A 21,241-nucleotide genomic window follows, 5' to 3' on the forward strand; every position below is an offset into this window, starting at 1 on the left:
TTTTCTTAATCTCTACCGTACACGTATTTCCCAAATATCCGTGCTTGCTGTTAATTTGTGAATAAAATATTTAATGCTCTGGCAAAAAAAAAAATCAATGGATTACAATCACAAATATTTTAATTATGGAAAATTTGTTCAATTTCTCTCTTTCAAGACATCAAGTGGGTTAAAATGGTGAATATGTAAAATATTTTTTTTATATAACTCTTTTTTTTAATGTACCTGACGTAACATTAGAAAAGTGGATGAATTAAAAGTTAAATTTTAAAATATACACTATTAAAAGGAGATTGAATGAAATTGAGATTTTTATCCTAAATTATGGGAGTAAATACTCAAATAATCCTACTATGTGGTAAGTACTTCCGTAAATCGAATTATAAAGTCATTTATTAGAGGAGGGATAAATTTGGAAGATAATAGCTAATGTTATCTGAAATTTCTAAAAAGACAACTATTGATGGAAAAATATATTTGCTTAAAATGACAACTAAAAAAATAGAGAGAATATGTCTTACAAATCTTTTAAAGATGAATTAAATAAGCGCAAACACATACAAGTCGGTATTCATTGAAAAAAACTATAAAATGTAATTTAATGGCATCATTGAAATCTGGATCGAATAGAAAACACATCAATTCATATAAAATATGGGTCTACTATCTCAAAAAACCCCCGACTTTTTAGCCTCTTTACAATTCTACCCTGACGTTGACAACTGGTCAATTTTATCCTATTTTGTATTTTTTCGTTTTAATTATACCCTAATTTTTTAATTTTTCATAATTTTTTTTATTTAAATAATGAAATTATTTAATTAACTAAGTTTAAAGATAAAATTAAATTTATTTCCATTAAAAAAGTACAAAAAAGTCTTTTATTTTTTAAAACTAACTAAAAATAATAATCGAATTAAATCTAATTTAAATTATTAATTAATTTAACTAAATTTAAATAAATTTTCAGCATATATAATTAATATATGCTAGACATGGAGAACGTTTTTAAATATTTTTCAAATGAAAAATCCGCCAATTCAATATTTCAGGATATAACTGAAACACAAAAATGTAAAATAGGGTAAAATTAACCAGTTTTCAACGTCAGTAGGATTAAAAAGGGGCTAAACTGTTGGAGTTTTTTGAGACATTACCTAAAATATGTGATAAAACTCATATCAACAGAAAAAAAAAACTATATTGCATTATTAAAACCTACATACATGCATTAGGACTCAAAATAACATAAAAAACACACATAAAAAAACATATATTTCGAGGTAAATCTATAAATATAGATAAAAACAGAAAACTGTGATTTTTAATTTAAAAAAAAAACGACAACCTCTACACATAAAATTAAGCTTTTATTAGAAGAATTTAGAGATAAAATATTTAATGAAATTAGTTCATTTCGTCTGATTCAATTTTATTGTTTGTTTTTTCCCCTAAACTCTTATCAATTTTTGTAATTATAATTTTAAAATTTAATTTTCCTATATTGTCCTTTTAAAGTCCATTGGTTAACTAATATTTATATTTATTATCATAGAAAAGGAAATTAGTGATAATATTAAATAAGGATGTCGTAAGAAAATAAAAATAATTTTAAAAAAATTAATAATATTGTTTAATTGTGTGATAAAAGGTAAGTAAAGTGAACAATTTCATGAAAACGGAAGAAATAATATATTAAATAATTGGAATTAAATTGTAGATAATTTATCATATTTGATCTAAATAGATTATAAGATATACTATATACAGTTCATAAAAAAAAAATACTATTTACAAAGGAATAAATCTAAAACAAAGTTAGCGAAATCATCGTCTTTCGGCTCGTTTCTTGCTTTTCTCTTGTTTTTTGAATAAGTTGCTCCATTTTTTTTGGAGTTTTTTGTGTTTTGTTCGATATACAGTTTTCTAGAACTTGGATCGTTCAAAATTTTTAACGTTTCTTCAATCTTCATATTCAAATTTTTGAAGATTCAACCTTTTTCATATCGTTTGAAGTATATTAGTAGCAAAATAATAGATGAATAAAAATTTTGAAGATACAATTGGTGTCAGAGAATTTTTAACACTTGAATTCCTCCTGAATATTTAACACCTGTAAAATTGTTGATACCGCCCTAATAATATCAGAACTCCAGGCATCGCCTAACAAATGCTATGCTCGCCCAACGGGTCTCCAAATCTCCCATCGCCCATGTCTGTCTCGGGCGGACTCATCCAGGTCTGCCATCTAGGCGACCTCATCCACTCTGTTCCCTGACACCCACTACCCGGAATAATCGGGAACGTGCCTTCACCATTATTAATAATCGTGGGACAAACCCACGATTTACCAGATAACAACCGCCTTAAACTCATTATAAAAGGAAGCCATCGAATGCTGAGAAGGGTAAGCACAAATCAGACTTAAATACTCTTACATTCATTTACCTACCAAAAAACCCTCTCTGACTTAAGCATCGGAGTGGCTTTCAGGCTGAGCGAGCCTGAGGTCCTTTGAGCTTATATTTGTTACTTGTGCAGGAAAAACAGTACGGGCGACCCTTTAAGATCGACCTGTATCATTTGGTGCGGTGAACGTGGAACTTATCAGTTTCGTCGTTCCTTTTAGATACTTTTTCAGAATTTGCTTTTTCAAAAATGGATCCCCTACGAGATAACACTCTACCAGCTACCAACAGAGAAGACAGGGAAACAGAACCACCGGCCCTAAATCTGTTCCCCCCAACCAGCGAAGAAGGAGAAACCAGCGACCCCCTGGCGATAAGACAGACGATACCTTCGATAGCCATAGCACCTGATGAAGAGCCAATCAACAGCCAAGCAATGTTCAAGGCTTTCCTAGAAATCACCAGTCTACTCAAAGACATCAAACAGAGTATCTCGTTAAAGTCGCCAGAGCAGGGATCAGCGAAATCACCAGTCTACTCAAAGACATCAAACAGAGTATCTCGTTAAAGTCGCCAGAGCAGGGATCAGCGAAATCACCAGTACAGAAGTCAACGTCAACCATGGACAAGGGAAAAGAACCGATGCGAGAGGAAGGTGCCCCGGAAAATTCCGCAAAGAAACAAAACGCCCCCATAGTAATTCCAGACGAAGAACGTTGGATGGATGAACAACACACCCTCAAAGGCGGAGAAGAGCATCTGGAGGAAAAAGTCCGCCAGGTCATGAGCAGGCTTGGAATAAGATGTGAAGACGTAGACATCTCTCTTCGAAGTGACTCACCACTTGCAGATTTCATCATCTCTCACGAGTTCCCTACAAAGTTCAGATACCCTCCAAATTTGGAATCATACGATGGAACAGGCTGTCCCAAGAGCCATATTCACAAATTCCAAGCGGTGATCAATGTTCAGACAAACTTAGATCACGTACTATGCAAACTTTTTCCTACTACCTTGAAAGGTCTGGCGCAGGAATGGTACCAGAGTTTAAAGCCAGGATCAGTGCTGACGTTCAAACAATTCTCAGGACTCTTCCAGGCTAGATTCGTGGCATGCATCCCTCAAAAGAAGCTGTCCACAGACTTGTTGGCCATCATGCAATGGGAAGGAGAGACACTCAGGAAGTATGTAGAAAGATTCAATAAGGAGGCGATGCAGATAGAAGACCTGAGCCAGGAGATCGCCTACACAGCATTACTCAATGGAACTACCAACTCCGACCTACGAAAGGAATTGTTGGCTAAATCACCAAAATCATTTACCACACTGATGACCATCGCACATACACAGATCAGAGTGGATGATGGCCAGAGAGAGATAGAGAATCGCCTCGGACGGGTAGAAGAACGAACGTTTGCAGAAAGAAGGAATGGGGACAGATCGCCCACAGGAAAGAGGTTCGGAGAAAAAGGCAACGACCATTTCAAAAATAAAAGGAAAAAAGACGAAGATAGGCGATATACGCCCCTGAACACAACCAGAACTAACGTACTGTTTTGGGTAAAAGACAGCCGAGAGAAGGTCAGATGGCCAAGGAAGATGAACGCTGCATCAGCCAGCAAAAGAGACAACAGCAAATACTGCGAATTTCACAGAGACAACGGCCACACCACAAATGAATGCTGGCACCTGAAGGAGGAGATAGAGAAGCTGATAGAAAGGGGATCCCTTTCCCAGTTCGTAAAAAGGGACACCGAAGCCAGAGAGACGGAATCAGAAAGAAAGAAAGAGCGGAAAGAAGAAACCGCCAGAAGACCCAGACCAGAGCCAGCAGGCGTGGTTAACATAATAATGGGCGGATCGACCGGAGGAGACAACAATACTACAAGAAAGAAAGCTGCAAGAACAGTCTACTCAGTTAGCCCAGGTGCACCAAATGCTAAGAAATTCAGAAGCATATCTTTTTCGGAGGGCGATAGTCATGGCTTATCAGTCCCCCATGAGGACCCCTAGTTGTCAAGGGGCGACTCAACAATTTCGAGGTATCTCGGATGCTTGTAGACACGGGAAGTTCGGTAAACATGATCACAATGGAGGTGTTCGGCAGAATTGGACTCAAGAAAGAAAATTTGACACATGTCTCTACTCCACTGGTGGGACTAGGAGGCAAATCCGTACAGGTGGAAGGATCACTGGAGATAAACATCCAACTGGGGGATGGAGAGATCTACAAAGAGATCCGCGCAGAATTCATGGTGGTCAATATGGACTTTGCATACAACGCAATTCTCGGAAGGCCACTTTTGCACGATACGTGCGCATCCATTTGCATGAGGTACCTACTGATGAAAATCCCAACCAGAGAAGGCGATGCCGAAGTCAGAGGATGCCAAAAGTCAGCCAGAGAAGCATACTTTACAGCTCTCAGGAAAGTACATATAACCTTGCCAGTACTAACAATGGAACCTCCAGAGAAGAAGGAAAGGGCGGAGCATTATGGGCGAACCGCGAAAATCGAATTATCCCCAGGAAAGAAGATAGAAGTGGGAGATGAGCTAGAAGAAGAAATCAAACGATCTCTGACAGAAAACCTCAGATCGCTTGGAGACTCCTTTGCCTGGACAACAGACGAATTGATCGGAGTAGACCCGGACGTCATATGTCATCGGTTAAACATAGCGACCGACGCGAAGGCAGTGATACAGAAGAAGAGAAGGCACTCGCCCGAAAAACAACTCGCCATCGCAGAAGAGGTCGCCCGGTTAAAAGCAGCAAACGTGATCAAAGACGCCTATTACCCCAAGTGGGTAGCAAACGTGGTGATGGTAAAAAAGTCCAATGGCACTTACCGAATGTGTGTGGACTTCACAGATCTGAATAAAGCATGTCCCAAAGATAGTTTCCCACTTCCACACATTGATCAGTTAGTAGACTTCACAGCAGGACACGCCCTCTATACATTCCTAGATGCCAAGGCGGGATATCATCAGATACCCATGGCACCTGAAGACCAGGAGAAGACGGCCTTCATAACGGACCAGGGATTATTTTGTTACAAGATGATGCCCTTCGGTCTGAAGAACGCAGGAGCCACATATCAGCGGCTGGTGAACTCAATATTCAGAGATCAGATCGGAAAACACATGGAAGTTTATGTGGATGACATGATCGTCAAAAGCATCCGAGCTGAAGACCACCCAACAGATGTGAAGATAGTCCTAGAGACGCTAAAGAGATACCAGCTAAAACTCAATCCGGAAAAGTGCATATTCGGAGTACCGGCAGGCAAGTTCTTGGGATACATGGTCTCTCAGCGGGGTATTGAGGCTAACCCAGATAAAATCGAAGCGGTCTTAAAAATGACGCCGCCACGGAGCATACATGAAGTCCAGAAGCTCAACGGCCGGATCACGGCTCTAGGTCGGTTCATGTCCTGCTCGGCAAAACGATGTCTACCTTTCTTCAAAACCCTGAAACAGATCAAGAACTTCACATGGACAGCAGAATGCCAGCAGGCGTTTGAGGAATTGAAAAGCTTCCTATCCTCGCCCCCACTTTTGGCGAGACCAGATCCGGGCGACGTGTTATATTTATACATCTCTTGCTCTGACGAAACAATAGCAGGAGTATTGGTATCGGAAAAAGGAGGAGAACAATACCCGATCTACTACATTAGCAAAGTACTCAGAGATGCGGAGCTAAGATACCCGAAGTTGGAAAAGCTGGCGCTGTGCGTATACACCGCCACCATCAAGCTCCGACATTACTTCGAAGGACACCAAGTCATTGTACGAACCGACCAACCATTACGAAAAATCCTCCAGAAGGCGGAGACAAGTGGACGCATAGCAGAATGGGCCGTCAAAATAGGAAGCCTGGGCGTTATCTATGAAGCTCGAAAAGCACTGAAAGCTCAAGCACTAGCCGACTTCTTCGCAGAATTAACATTCAAAGAACCCATGGAGGACAAAACGACTCCCTGGGAGATACACGTCGATGGAGCAGTTTGCGGAGAAGGAGCGGGTATCGGAGTCGTGCTCAAAGGACCAGGAAGAATCCAAATGGAATACTCAGCAAGACTCGAATTTCCAGCTTCCAACAATGTTGCGGAATATGAGGCGCTGATAACAGGGTTGCAATTATGCGAAGAACTCAATATCTCCGAAGTCCGGATCTATAGTGATTCACAACTGGTCGTGAACCAAGTCTCAGGGAACTTCGAAGTAAAAGAAGCTACATTGAAGAAATACGCCAAGCAAGCCAGAACCTTCTTTGCCGATAATGGGCGATCCTGGTCGTTACAGCAAATACCCAGAGCAATGAATGGAAGATCAGACGAATGGGCAAAGTGGGCAGCAACAAAGAATTACGACTCAATGAGAAACATCCCTCATGAAATCAAACGACATCCTAGCTTTCAAGAAGAAATTGAAGAAGGCGAAGTACTGATGGTAGAAGGGGAAGAAACCTGGATGACCCCCCTCACAGCATACCTGGCTAATGGAATACTCCCCGAGGATAAGAAGGAAGCCAAAAGAATAGTGGTACTATCATCAAAGTTCGGAATATACAACGGCCAGCTGTACAAACGGTCATTCACCCATCCCTGGCTAAGATGTGTGAACAAAGTAGAAGGAGAGTACATCATGAAAGAATTACATGAGGGGACCTGCGGAGCACATGACGGAGCATCAACACTGGTCAGGAAAGCACTGCTACAAGGCTATTATTGGCCCACGATGAAAGAACAAGCTACAACGCTAGTAAGGGGATGCTGGCCTTGCCAGCAACATGCCTTGGTACCGAGAAAGCAAGCTTCAGAAATGAAACCCATCGGCAGTGCATGGCCGTTCGCCCAGTGGGGTATGGACATCCTGGGACCTCTCCCTTTGGCCACAGGACAACGGAAGTTCCTGGTAGTGGCAATCGACCACTTCACCAAGTGGATAGAGGCAGAACCACTGGCAAAAATCACCCAACAACGCATAACTAACTTTTTCTTTAGATCTATCTTGTGCAGGTTTGGAATACCGAAGGTGCTGATCACAGACAACGGAAAGCAGTTCGACTCAGCAAAGTTTAGAAAGTTTTGTGCCGAGTATCAGATCGACCTAAGGTTCACTTCGGTTTACCATCCACAATCAAATGGGCAAACCGAAGTGGCCAACAGAATCCTACTGGCCGGACTAAAAAGAAGACTAGACGAGTGCAAAGGAAGATGGGTAGAAGAACTCTACAGCGTCCTATGGAACTACCGTACCACCCCTAGAGAATCAACGGGCGAAACTCCATTCGCCCTAGCCTATGGAACGGAGGCTGTAATTCCTGTAGAGATCGGCGCACCCACGCCAAGGACAGAAGACAACCAGCTAAACCTAGAAGAAAACGAAGAAGAGCTCAGGAACAATCTGGATCTCCTGGTTGAAAAAATCAACAGATCAGACATCAGGATGGAAGCCTACAGACAAAAGATGGCCAAAAATTTCAACAGCCATGTAAAGAAAAGAAAATTCAAACTAGGCGACCGCGTCATGCGAAAAACCGAAGTCAAAAAAGGAGAAGCAGGAAGCGGAAAACTGCAGCCAAACTGGGAAGGACCTTACACCATCAGCGAGGTCATTAAAGAAGGAACATTTAAACTCACTAACTCCATGGGAAGAATCATACCAAGGACATGGAACGCCAACAACTTGAGGAAAATTTAGTAACAATGGGTCACCATCCGACATGATTAGTTATTCCTTAAGAATTAACATAATTAGTCTAGCAATGTTTAGTTTCAATATTGTATTTCAATTCCTCCAAGTGATGTTTAATCACAGCATTGTGTTTCAATTTCTACGAGTGATATTTCATCACGCTATTGTATTTGAATTTATGCAAGTATTTTAATTTACCCTTGCTCGGACAAGGAATTTCCACAGATATCGTCTCTTTACCATAATTACTGATTATTTAAAATATTTCCGAAGAGGAGAACTGACGAGTTCATTCCCAAAAAAGGAAAATACACAGTCAAAATATATATCGCCCAAAATAAAGAGAACATAGAAACTAGCTATCTCAAAAATAAAGAAGGTAAAAAAGATATATATTAAAAAAAGAGGGTAAATGCCCCACAAAAAAATTACAAAGGAAAATAAAATTCCTAACAAAAGAAAATATACAAATGTACAAAGTACATAACAAAAAAAAAGGAGGGGGAAGGGGCTCCTAAAGCTTCACATCCTCAGTCTTCTCAGGGAGAGCTCCCTTAACAACCTCGGAAGCAGCAGGGTCAGATAATGCTTCCTGCGAATTCCCCGCAACTGAAGAAGCAGCGACAACAATGTTGCCGGACCGGGAAGGAGAAGGGACGTCGGCTAGACTTAGAGGATCGGCCCCGGGAAGAATAGAATCCAAATCAGAGGGCCTATCCAATAACTCCAGAGCAGCAAAAGGGCGCTCAGAAGAAATAATCAAACCGAAGTCCTTCTCCTCAGGACTACCTCCCAAACCGGGAACAAGAGGCTTCTCGCCAGCCTTGGCAGGTTCCTGGGCCCCTTGGGCAGACTGCTTGGCTTCCTCAGCAGCACCTCCACCATTTTCAGACTTGATGGAAACAAACAAGTCTTCAGGGGAATCCGGCTCGCTCCCACTGTTGACCCCAGAAGGAAAGCCGTACAAAAAGTCAACGTCACCATCAGGATGACGTTCTAAGTAAGTACCCACAATAGCCTCAGTAAAATCAGTCAGATCGTTGGCCAGCTGGGCGGTATTGCGGCGACGCCTTTCCTTCTCACGAGTCAGTCGACCCCGCTTCAAATAAAGCTTCTTCTCAGCAGCAGACACCTTCTCAGTAAGAGCCAGGACAGTGGTGTCAAATTCCTTTTTCAGCTCCTCATAATCACTCCCCTTGATCACCACCTCCGCAGATAAACTCTTGTTCTCCTTTTTAAGGCGGGCGACCTCAGCAGATAGCGCCTGCTGCTGCTTGACAGCACTCTCCCTTTCTTTCGACAACCGATCCACATCGGCGCGAAGAGAGGTTTGCTTAGGAGCACATCCGCCGTGCTCAGCTTTAAGAGAGTCATGCTTCCCCTTTAAAAGCTTGTACTCCGCCCTCAGCTTAGCCAGAATATCCTCGTCATTCAGACGGTTTGAGCAGTATTGGCGGATGGCGAAGCCGGTCTAGAAACAAAATAAAGTAACGTTAATAAAAAAAAAGGGAGAAAGAAGAAGGAAAAGAGAAAAAGGCACTAAAATAATCACCCTTAGCAGGCCGGTAAAGCAGTCGTCGATCAGCACGTCGTCCGGCCTTCTCAAATAATAATCGACATCAGAAGGGCAGCAAGAACCCCTAAAGATGTCAGCCGCAACAGCCGGACAACGGCTAGTGGCCTCCATCCCATACTTTTGAAGGATAAGGTCGACCTGAGTCACCATAACGTCCTTCCGCGGCTTCTTCATGGAAGGACCCTCCTCAGCAACATCCTCGCCCCCAGAGGAAGGAGCTCGTCTCTTCGAGCCCGAAGAAGCAGTCATCACAGCTGGAGGAGGAGGAGGAATGGACTTAGACTTCTTATCCTTCGAGGGAACCTCCATCTTGTTCTTCCCTTTGCCAGTGTAAGAGGGAACAGCAGCGGAAGGAGGACTCAGAACAGGCTCCCTAATGGCAAAACCAGGAAGCACCACCCTGGAAGCAACAGGAGGAGTTGGGGCAGAGCCATCATCCTTCTGGGAAGAAGACAGCTTATTTCCGGTCTGGGAAGGAACATCGCCCCCTTCTTTTGAGGCCCCTTCCCCACCTCGGAGAATTTCGCAGAGACAGCCTGGGCGAGAGCCTCCTTCTCCCGCACCTCCTTCTCTCGGCGAGCTCTTCTATCCTCCATAACCTTCTGTTGGAGCTCCTTGAAGTCAACCACTGAGAATTCCAAGAAAATAAACAAATATCAGAAACTAAAAATCAGAACACAAAGAGAACAAAAGCTTCATGGTACAAACAAGGTACCAGAAGGACTAAGGGACATAGAAGAAATATTAAGGGGAGAAGAGAGAGGTGGTTCGCCATCATCAGGAAACTCGCCCTCTTTGAGAGGCGAGGTTTCCTGCTTATCATCATTCTTCTTCTTCTTCTTCCCCTTCTTGCCACTCCTTACTCTCCTGCTTCTCTTGGAAGCAACGCCTTGATCCCAGCCAAAATATTGTAAAATGAGCTTCACCACATGAACCTTCCCACCATCCCGGAGCAAAGTCAACGTTTTCTGATCATCCTCGCTCAATATAACCTTGTCCAATTTCCTAGGACCTTCCAAAAATACATTGGGGATGGAGCCCCAACCCCCTTCCTGATTAGCAATCACGAAAGAACCTTTCCACCGCTTCAAAGAATTGGGAAGGCCACAAAAGGGAGATCGGCCAGGTTGCAGATAGAAGAACTCGTCACTTTTCTTCCTCCCGAGAGAATATATCGCCCGGACAATTTCATAGCCAACCGACCTCTTCAGATGGAGCCCACGAATGAAAATCCCTGTCAAATGGCGATGGGCGTTAGGGTGAAGTTGACCTAAGGGAATTTGAAGATGGTCAAACACCATCTGTGTAAAGCCATCAAGGGGTAGCCTCAAGCCTGCTTCAAAATCTTCTATAAAAATCAACTGCTCGTCGTCACCTAGGACTTGGTCAACAGCCGATCCTTCAGAAGGAATCCGGATCCCGATGGTGGAGGGAATCTCGTACCTCGCCCTAATCCATACTAGGGCACTTTGACCGAGGACAATGGGCCACTCAGACAAAGGTTTTTTCTTACTAGAAGATACCCCGGAGGAGACTTTACGTCTCTTCAAAACAAAATCCTCCTCATCTCCTTCATCATCGCCCAGTTCACCATCTCCGGCCTCATCTCCACCAGTATCCTCAAGGGGAGCCTCACCCTCTGGCCCTCTGGCATCAACACCCTCCTCACTATCAGGGATCACCTTCTGAGACAACCCTTCCTCGTCAGATGACAACTCCACAAGGGTAGCAAGAGGAACAGGGTAAGTAGGGTCACTGGCAGAACTCTCAGAAGAAGAAGAAGAAGAAGGGGAAGACACTGAAACCTTCAATGTAGACATCCTAAAAATATACTATCTGAAAGCAAACAAGAAGAAGGAAACAAGAAGACAAACAAAAATAGCTAAGCCACTTACTGATTAAAAGAGAAAGTCTGGTGCTATGTAACTCGAAGAAAGCCTGGCTGGAGAAATAAATCAACAGAAGTAGAGAATCAGATAGAAAAATCAAGAGTAAAAAATTTTAAATTAAAGAATAAGTACCTCTTTTATACACCAAGCTAGACACTCGAATGCCTGACAGCAGGAAACTCCTCGAAATAATCAATGAGAAACCAAAAGTCGCGTTCTTTTATAGTCGAAAAACGCTTCAAATTCGTAACCGTTGAAGGAAACGTTTGGAATTCAAATCATTTCGAAAATTTCGGAAATTCGAATTTTGAAAATTGGCGCTTCAAGTCTTTGACTTAGCAAGATTATAGGGGGGGGACATCTGATACCGCCCTAATAATATCAGAACTCCAGGCATCGCCTAACAAATGCTATGCTCGCCCAACGGGTCTCCAAATCTCCCATCGCCCATGTCTGTCTCGGGCGGACTCATCCAGGTCTGCCATCTAGGCGACCTCATCCACTCTGTTCCCCGACACCCACTACCCGGAATAATCGGGAACGTGCCTTCACCATTATCAATAATCGTGGGACAAACCCACGATTTATCAGATAACAACCGCCTTAAACTCATTATAAAAGGAAGCCATCGAATGCTGAGAAGGGTAAGCACAAATCAGACTTAAATACTCTTACATTCATTTACCTACCAAAAAACCCTCTCTGACTTAAGCATCGGAGTGGCTTTCAGGCTGAGCGAGCCTGAGGTCCTTTGAGCTTATATTTGTTACTTGTGCAGGAAAAACAGTACGGGCGACCCTTTAAGATCGACCTGTATCAATTGTCTTTAAATTTATATTGTTATTTTATTTGTTTTTCTGAATATATAATAGCGTTTCAGGTAGTTTTTATTTTTTGTTATTTTAATCTACGATGTACTTTCAAGATTTACGTCGTAATCTATTTATTGCATTTTGTTAAAAATATATATATAAATTTCTCAATGAGATAATATAAAACTTAAATAATTTTCACCCGTATGAATAATTTTTATGTATATTTGATCTTCTTGTAAAACTCACAATTATTAGACATGAAATAAAGCAGAAAAAGAGAGTAGGAACATTAGCAAACACACACAATTTGCATGTGTCCTAAATTAGAAGGGGATGAAATGTAATGATTTAAGCATATAACTACCATTGTGGTTGCCTATTACTAAAGGGCACAACTTTGCAATAATTTGCAAATCTTGACATTTACATCTACAACTTTTGTTTATGCCTTAAAAAAATCGAAATCATTTGGAATCTGAAGTATCTATTTTTTTTTAATTTTATTTAAATAGAATCGTACTGATTTTTTTAAATTTTTATACATTTATAAAGTTTTTAATCTATTCAAATTCATATATAAACTGAATCGTCCTCCATTATATTAAATCACAAAAACTAATTAAACTTAAAGCGATTTTTTAGATTACACTATTTTTTTTTCAATATATTACATATATTTTTATATAAAGTGTGATTTGAAACTGATACTAGATTACATAGAGTAAATAAGCATAAGTTAATCGATTATGAATAATTAGTTTTATAATAATAATAATAATAATAATAATAATAATAATAATAATAATAATAATAATAATTAAAACTTCATTTGTTAATTTACTAACTAACATAATAAATTTAAATATAGACTATAATTTTCATTATAATTCATTTTTTAATTTACTAACTAACATAATAAATTTAAATATAAACTATAATTTTCATTATAATAGTTGATGCTACTTTTGTCATATATTAATTAAAAAATTTAAATATAAAAAGTTGATTTTTTAATATTTTTATATTCTTATTATTAAGATTTCATTTTGTTTCAATAAAAAACTTTATTTCATAAAAAGATAAAATTCTAGAGTAAATTTTTATCCTTAATGCTGCAAGGAAAAAAAAATCATTTTTTGCCTTTTTAACAAATTAAATGAGATTAAATGAACTAAAATTTATCAACCAAATTGTAGTACAATATAACAATTGTTTATATACAAAATAATATATTTTTTTCGATATATATGAACAGTAAAAAAATCAAATCCCATCATCTGTATAATAAGTAAATATCTCTTTTTTGTCCGAAGTTGTCGGAATTTTCTTTAATTGTTTAATTTTTTTACATAACTGATATATCTTGTCGAAATCAAAAAATATTATAAAAGTTTTGTTTCTTTATTAATGAATCGACGCAAAGTATCGATTCAAAAATTACTATATGAGTTCGAATTTTAAAATTTTAAAATATCTAAAGTTCGAATCAGTCTTACAGATAATTTGGAATTATAGTTATTCTTTATATGACATCACTTACATTAAATGATATTTCTTAAAAATATAAAACTAATAAAAACAGTTTAATTAAATAATAATGTAATCATTCATACTTATAAGCCGATATTTTAAAAGATTTGGGGAGTATAAATTTTCCTTGGCTACCAAGACAATAACAAAAAAATGATAAAATCCAAACGACATCGTTTACCCCATTAAAAGATCCCGCAACCGGACTCTCAGTTTCAAACTGTCCTAAACCCGGACAAATAAATTAAACAACAAAAACACTACCCCGAATAATTCAACAAACTAATGCTATTTGCAGAGGTATTTTACGTAAATAAAACGAAACTAAGGGATTTTATCATACAAAAGGTCTATATAAATGAAATAAGGGCGTGAAGAATATCTGTGAAAATTAAAGAGCGAGCGGAGCAGAGGAGTTTCCGTTATCCATTTTCTTTCTCTCTCATTGTATTTCTTATCTGTCCTTTCTCTCTCTAGAACTTTTTTTTACCAATTTTTCTCCCCAAAAATCACATTAAAATTTAGGGTTTTTGCATTGTTTATCTGTCTAGGTTTTCCTTATCGGAATTTGAATATCCGGTGATTTTTTCTTCTCCTTCTCCGTCGAATTCAAATAATTTGGTGTTTTGCAGCCATGGTTTCTGATATGTCAGTTCCTTCTGCTGCTGCTGCTTCGAAGGATTTTGGAAAGAAGAAACGAGTAAGTCTGCTCTAATCCTATCGTTAATTGTTTTTGAATTTTTAAAATTTGCTGATTTTTAGTTTACTCATTTTTAATGATTTTTCCGATTGATTAGTTGATTGTTATGTATTGTTAATAAATTGGGGGATGGATTGCAGGCGAACAGGTCAGCCAAATTGAAGCAGTGCAAACTTGATGCTCGTCGCGAGCAATGGCTTTCTCAAGGTATTTGTCTTAATTTCATCGAGTTTTTGTTAATTTATTAATTTGTGTATTTTTTTTTGTTTGATTTTGTTATTGATATAATTGTAATGTTTTGATATTTTTTGTTTTTATAAGGTGCAGCAGTGAAGAACAGAGTTGAAACGCAACAGGTGTTGTCCGCGTGTGAGAATGAGAATCAGAGGAGGAAGAATTTGAAAGTGATGGAGAATTTTGAGATGAGGCAAAGAAAAGGAAGTGAAGAGGAGGAGAAAGAGAATAAAAATGGGTCGATTTATCATGATTTTGATATGGATTCACCTTCTAATAGTCCAACAAGCAGCAGCAGCAGCAGTAGCGTACTCAGCGCGACTGATGGTGGTACTAATTTTTCGGGTTCCTCCTCGTCTTCCTCCTCGAGCAGCAGCAGTAGTATAAGCAGTGGTGGGTGTTACTCTGGTTGTATTACAGAGGAAGAAGAAGGGGATGATTGTTGCCTGGATGATTGGGAGGCTGTTGCTGATGCACTAGCTGCTGATGATGTTAGCAAGCAAGAAGTTCAGCTCGAGCCTACTGGTTTATCAAATGCTGAGCTGGACGATTCAGTTTCTACCCATGAGGAGTTGAAGCAAGACAGTGAAGCAACACCTACGAGACTGGCTTCTGGCAGGGCGTGGAGACCAGATGATGCGTTTCGCCCCCAGAGTTTGCCTAATTTGTCAAAGCAGCGGAGCTTTCCAAATGCGGAGAGGTGCTACGGACAGCATGGTGGTGGCATTCCATGGTGCTATGCAAATGTTGCTAATGTGCCTTCTTCATGTCCTATATGTTGCGAGGAGTTAGACGGAACTGATGCTAGTTTTTTGCCTTGCCTTTGCGGGTTTCGGCTTTGTCTTTTCTGCTATAATAGAATTCGACAGGCTGATGGGCGCTGTCCGGGTTGCAGGAAGAATTACGAGGAAAATCCTGTGCAATCTGAGCTCAGTGATAATGAAGGTTGCATGACTTTCAGGTTGCCGCGCTCTTACAGCATGATTGCGAGGTCATAGGAGGATATCGCTCTGTTTTTGTTGAATTCTGTATGTTGGGTCTATCTCTCTCTTCTGTTAGCATGTCTTGCTTGTTCTGTTTTAGTCATAGACTGATTAGTATATCTTCTAGTTGTGGGTATAGCTGGCTATGTCTTTCAGCACCTGGAAATGATAATCTTTCCTATGAGCTTGGTTGTTATCTGAATGGTGCATATGTTGATGTAGCAACTCAGTATTTGGTATGTGAATAGATAAGGTGGTATAGAAAAACACTAAAATGATAATGATACAATGTGTTCGCTTTTAGTTTTGATGCTCTATGACAATACATTCCACGCCTATGATTCTTCTTCATTTGTTTAGTAATGCATATCACGCTAAACCAGTGTTTATTACATTTACATATCAGATTGTCTTTTAGTTGACTGCTCCTGTAACAATGTTTGTCTTGATATTTCATATTTATGATGTTGTATCTTATAGTAAAGCTATTATATTTGATGCTCTTCTCTAGTTAGAATTGGCATATTTGGGATCTATGATTAAAAGTTTGGTATTCGTGAAACAGTCAATGGCGACCTCTGAGATTAAATTGTTGATTAATAAAACAGCTGATAAAAATGATCAGCAACTACAGGAGTTGCTGGCTTAGTCCTGTAGGCTGATTTGAATTGATTGTACCTTTTGATTTTTCTTTGCAGAGCTGATATAACCAGTTTCTGTTTTGAGTGACTTAGTTCCTATGATTAACAGTTTCTGTTTTGAGCGACTTAGTTCCTAATAAATAATGAATGTGGGCCAGTGATTCAAATATTAGGAAATCTGAAATTAGGAAAATAGTTGGTTCATGGTGATTCAAGGTTCTGTCACCTCAAACCTGTTGCATTGCCATATATGGGATATATTTTTTCAGGGTTCATCTGAGCCCGTTGAGTTTAAGAGGAGATAATTAATATGTCGATTCTGCTACTTCACTTAAGTAATAGAGATGAATTATAATATGGTGGTGGCTTTCTCTATGTCGATTGAATGCTGGGATGAAGAAGTCGGCCAGTGTTTGGTTGAGGTATGCCTTCTTTCTCCTTTTTACGAGTTCAGATAATATATTACAATTTGATATTGAACTTTTACTTGAATTCAAATACTTAAAGTTATTTCTCCATTGGGAGTGGCGGTGCCTCATGGAGGTCTATTTGCTGAGAATATTTTCTGTTTAATTTTATGCTGAGCTTGGATTTTTCTTTTGCTTAGGTTTGTTACCTAGTATCTTTATCCTATAGTCATTGTGAAGCGTTTTTAAATGACAAATTGTTGTTCCTCTCTTCAGTTTCAGTGTCCTATGGAATACAATTGATAAGATTCTTGGACACGGGATATGAGTTTTATCAACTTTTGTGGTGGTTTCTTTAAAGGCGGTTGATAATTGGAAGAACATTTGTATCATTTGCATTTTTGTCAAACCCTTCGAAATGAAGGACCTAATGCATCTTTGCAAAATGATGATATTACATTGTTCTGTTGTGGGTCTGCACTTTGTATATTGGCTTATCCGAAGACTTCATATTTTTGAAATATAGATTTTTCAGGTTGTTTTGGTCTTTATTAAGTATTTACGATATATCAGTAAGTGACATTGTTTAGTTGATAGCTTATGTATTACAGTGAGGGTTTCTTTAACCATTAATTTTATAGCTACTCCGTTCTTTGTTTTCCTTTTGCCACTTTTGGTGGTCAGCAGTCGTCAACAGCTTGAATGTAAATTCTGAACTGGATATTCATCGGTTTAAGGTATGAAAAAACGTACAATTTTAAAAGATAGTGATCGACGCAACAATCGGAAAACTGGAACTATTATCTGTTTAATCATTTTGAAATTGTATTTTCTGTGGTGCATGGCAAAGGAAAACTGCTGGCTGGATTTTGGAATTTTGTTTATCTCATATCGCGAACAATCGGTTTTGTTTTAATTCACTGGTTGATGTAGATCTAGTGGTGTAAGATGATTTAGTAATAATAGTATTAGTGCATAACTGTATTAGCTGACTGAAGATTACTTAGCTTATTCTGCACTATACTATTTCTGCGCCATACTGTTAAATCATGTCTAAAATATGCTTCTATTTTACCCTTTTAGCAGAAGAAAAATACAGAGGTATGGTTTTAGCATAATTTATAATGGATAATGCAACTTTATTCGATTTCTGCATTTTTGGAGGAAAATCAGAGAAAAATGAGCTATGTGCTTTCGAGCTTTGCAATCGCTGATTGGATATCTGGCTCGAGTTCTTTCTAGCAGTTAAATTATTAGGATACGAGTTTATGTTAAAATTATTGTTTCTTCCAAATTTAAAATACTACTATCTCTTTTAATATTTTTATTTCACATAATTAAAATTATCTGCAAGGGTTTCAGTTAATTAATATTTAATTATCAGAATAGCAATAAATAACAATTTTTTAAACGAGAAAGGAAATAATAATTTTGATTGGGATGATGGTAATTGTTTCAAAATTATTACACATAACAATATAACGTAAGGTGAAATACAAAATTGAACAAGTTACATCAATTTTGTTACATCCCGAAATTTCTCTAAGCCGTCAAATTCATAAATCCTGGCTGAGCAGAGTTAGCTAGGAAGTGTGCTTTCAACAATTTATCAAAAGTGGAACCTGCCAAGAACACGTCTTGGTCTTGAACCCCATTTCTAATCCACTCTTCAACTTTACCCTTCAGGTTCGAAACTTTCTCTCGGATACCTAATCCGACAGACATAATACTTAGCTCCTCAACTTCTGCCCAGAAACACGATTCGAGAGACTCATCTGTCAACATTCTATCCGTATGTTCCCGCCATCTCTGAGCGCATTTGTACCTTTTAGGTCTTCCCCTTTCCATATAAGGTCCTGTATCTTCATTCTTCAGGTGCCTATAGTAGTTAGCAATGTCTAAGGGTTCAACCATGCGGCGGTATCTGTTTCCGATGTCAATCCATGCCTTTCTGCCTTCAAATTCGTCGGTGAGTTCGTACCTTTTCAGCATTTCGATTATCTCATCCCATAGTCCTGCCAGTTTCAGCCTCTCGACGTTAGCGTCAAAATCTTCCTTTTCGTCGGAAATCTTGAAGGCGTCGTAGTATCCTGCTTTATGCTGGCATCTCTTCTTGTAGCCTTCTAGATTTTTTATTCCGTTCTCGATGTCCGCCATCTTTTTGTCTATTTCTCTCTGGTAATTGTTTTTTTGTTTCTCCAATTCTGCTGTAGCCCGCAGACACAATCGAGCTCTAGCACTCTGTATCACAAAACTCAACGTATCAGTCAACTGCTATCCATGATCAATCATCAACTGTTCATAAATTGAATAATAAATTTAGAAAGAAGAACAGAACTTACCAAGCCCAAGTCATTCAAAGCTGAATTACTTTCCGAGCTTACATCATCGGAAGATAATGGAAGTATTTCCAATTGATGGTTTTCGAAACAAGTTACGGTTTGCATTATTTGTAAGCATTCTTCCAGTTCATCTTTGTACCTCAGGTGATCTTTTATGCTACTTTGGGCAACCCCTGGAAGTTCTGTTTCGGAGTTCAACTGAGAGGTATAGAACAACAGTTGTAGAACAGCGTCCGGGTTCCTTATGACAACGAGTTTCCCATTTCCCGTGCAGAAGACATAGGTTCCGAAGGGTCTATAAGGACTCAGCTCGATGAAGTTCGATATGGCCTCCAACAGAAGATTTGTATTCCCCATTATCTTACAGGCAGCGTGGCTCGCTACTGACGACACATTCCTCATTACAGTTACAAAAAACATCACAGCTTCATTCACAGGTACTTGAGGGGATTTTGAACTGAGGAAACTGAGAATTAGCTTCAGTTGCTGCTCGATGGACGACAGAGGAGTGAATGATATCCGCGGAACAATGTCGTGTTTCATGATGAAATTAATGAAGTAGCGAGACCAGTTTTCGCGCCTTAACGCATGGCTGAATAGGCGATCGCCAACAAGGGGAGATCCGAAAGTGATACAAAGGGGTGGCCTTTTGGTCGGGTCTGGTCTTATGTACTCCTCCAAGAACCAGATGGCAGCAAGCATAGCCACTGGTCCTCCTAAAGAATGCCCAGTAAACATTACCTGTTTTCCTTCCGTAGCAGCTGCTCCTACCTGAGAAATTAGTAGCAGATTCTGGTCAGACTTTATACAGCACAAAAACGAAAACGCTGAAGCAAGACATGCCAAAACAGAAAACCGTGGAACCACATGTTTTATAAAAACAAATCACAAATATAGAAATTCGGAGTTTTAGCATACGTTTTCGAAGCATTTCAGAAAACTGAAAACAAAACCCTCAATCTTAGAATTCGATAAGTTTCCGTGCAATCTCAGGTTAGCATACATCATCAAACAATTCCTTGTAATGTTTGTTCTGCTCTACACTACTGATTCAATTTGTACAAAACTAGAATTAAACCAATAACTTCATAATTCTACTACAAAATAAAAACTCAAAACCCAAAACTAAACATAATTCTACTACAAAATAAAAACTCAAAGTACCTCTTTTCTGAACTGAGGATGAGCCAAAAGAGCTTTAAATCTCATCATAAAAGCTTCATTAACAGTAGCAGCATGATTAAGACCAACTTGTTTAAGAGAAGGCAACACCTGAAGATCCACTTTAACTTCACCTCTACTAAACCAATCACTCACAGACCAAGATCCCGGGAAGCTAAAAACAACTTCAGAAGATGACTTAATCTTTTCCGAAACAAATAACTGTTTTCCAGCATACTTATGAGCTTTCATGGCCATTGAACAGGCTTTCTTGATTATTTCTTCTCGAATTCCTACGTTTTCTCCGAGCCGAACACTGGCCATTTCTTGGTCTTTTTCAAGATCCTTTCAGATTATTAGATTGGATGAACTTTGATTGATCTTTTTGTTGGTTTAACGATGGAGATTGGTGGATTTAAGGAAGATGGCATTGGTGGGTAGTGTTTAAAGAATTCAAAGATGAATTCTTTTTCCATTGACTCGGACTTTTGATTGCTTTAGTTGGATTGAAGGTTCTTGGAAATTTGGGAGATGTTGATGTCTTGTTGGTTTATTAGTAGAATAATAGTGTATTATTGACTTTGTTTGAAGGGTTCGGTAAGCATACTTCATAATCAAACATCTCAAATTTGTACCTCAAATACACATGGTTTTTTTAAGAAATATAAAAATAATATTCATATATATAACTCAATCTGATTAATTCATAAATTTTATATTAAAAACCGACCAATTTTAAAAAACATTATTACCTATAATGGAATTGAATTAACCAAATATCAAGCTGATATTTTGATCTAACTAGGTGGGTTAATTTAGTTATACATGAGTAATGAACACTCCAAATTAGGACTCC

The 21,241-nt window shown here is 38.8% G+C and overlaps 4 protein-coding genes across 5 annotated transcripts; 3 read left to right on the forward strand and 1 right to left on the reverse strand.

Moving 5' to 3' along the window:
• The first annotated feature begins 3,029 nt into the window (after positions 1–3,029).
• On the forward strand, positions 3,030–4,421 carry LOC126672892 (uncharacterized). The gene has a single exon (XM_050366842.1). It carries the CDS (start codon positions 3,030–3,032, stop codon positions 4,419–4,421), a length of 1,392 nt encoding a protein of 463 aa, XP_050222799.1.
• A 77-nt stretch (positions 4,422–4,498) lies between these two features.
• Positions 4,499–8,113, forward strand: LOC126672893 (uncharacterized). Its single transcript, XM_050366843.1, has 2 exons — positions 4,499–7,360; positions 7,472–8,113. The coding sequence occupies exons 1-2, from the start codon at positions 4,499–4,501 to the stop codon at positions 8,111–8,113; spliced, it is 3,504 nt and encodes a 1,167-aa protein (XP_050222800.1).
• A 6,181-nt stretch (positions 8,114–14,294) lies between these two features.
• LOC126673804 (suppressor protein SRP40) lies at positions 14,295–16,137 on the forward strand. Of its 2 annotated transcripts, none has more exons than XM_050368085.1 (3): positions 14,295–14,617; positions 14,758–14,824; positions 14,945–16,137. In XM_050368085.1, the coding sequence occupies exons 1-3, from the start codon at positions 14,552–14,554 to the stop codon at positions 15,847–15,849; spliced, it is 1,038 nt and encodes a 345-aa protein (XP_050224042.1). In that variant the 5' UTR covers positions 14,295–14,551; the 3' UTR covers positions 15,850–16,137. The 2 variants fall into 2 exon arrangements, with proteins under 2 accessions (XP_050224042.1, XP_050224041.1); XM_050368084.2 differs by having other exon boundaries at positions 14,296–14,617; positions 14,939–16,137.
• Positions 16,138–18,295: 2,158 nt separating this feature from the next.
• On the reverse strand, positions 18,296–20,960 carry LOC126674330 (protein EDS1-like). Its single transcript, XM_050368769.2, has 3 exons — positions 20,389–20,960; positions 19,225–19,995; positions 18,296–19,123 (listed from the first exon to the last, which is right to left on the reverse strand). Exons 1-3 carry the CDS (start codon positions 20,707–20,709, stop codon positions 18,425–18,427), a joined length of 1,791 nt encoding a protein of 596 aa, XP_050224726.1. The 5' UTR covers positions 20,710–20,960; the 3' UTR covers positions 18,296–18,424.
• Between the last annotated feature and the right edge of the window lie 281 nt (positions 20,961–21,241).

This window comes from Mercurialis annua, linkage group LG3 (assembly GCF_937616625.2).
Source record: "Mercurialis annua linkage group LG3, ddMerAnnu1.2, whole genome shotgun sequence".
NCBI lineage: Eukaryota > Viridiplantae > Streptophyta > Magnoliopsida > Malpighiales > Euphorbiaceae > Mercurialis > Mercurialis annua.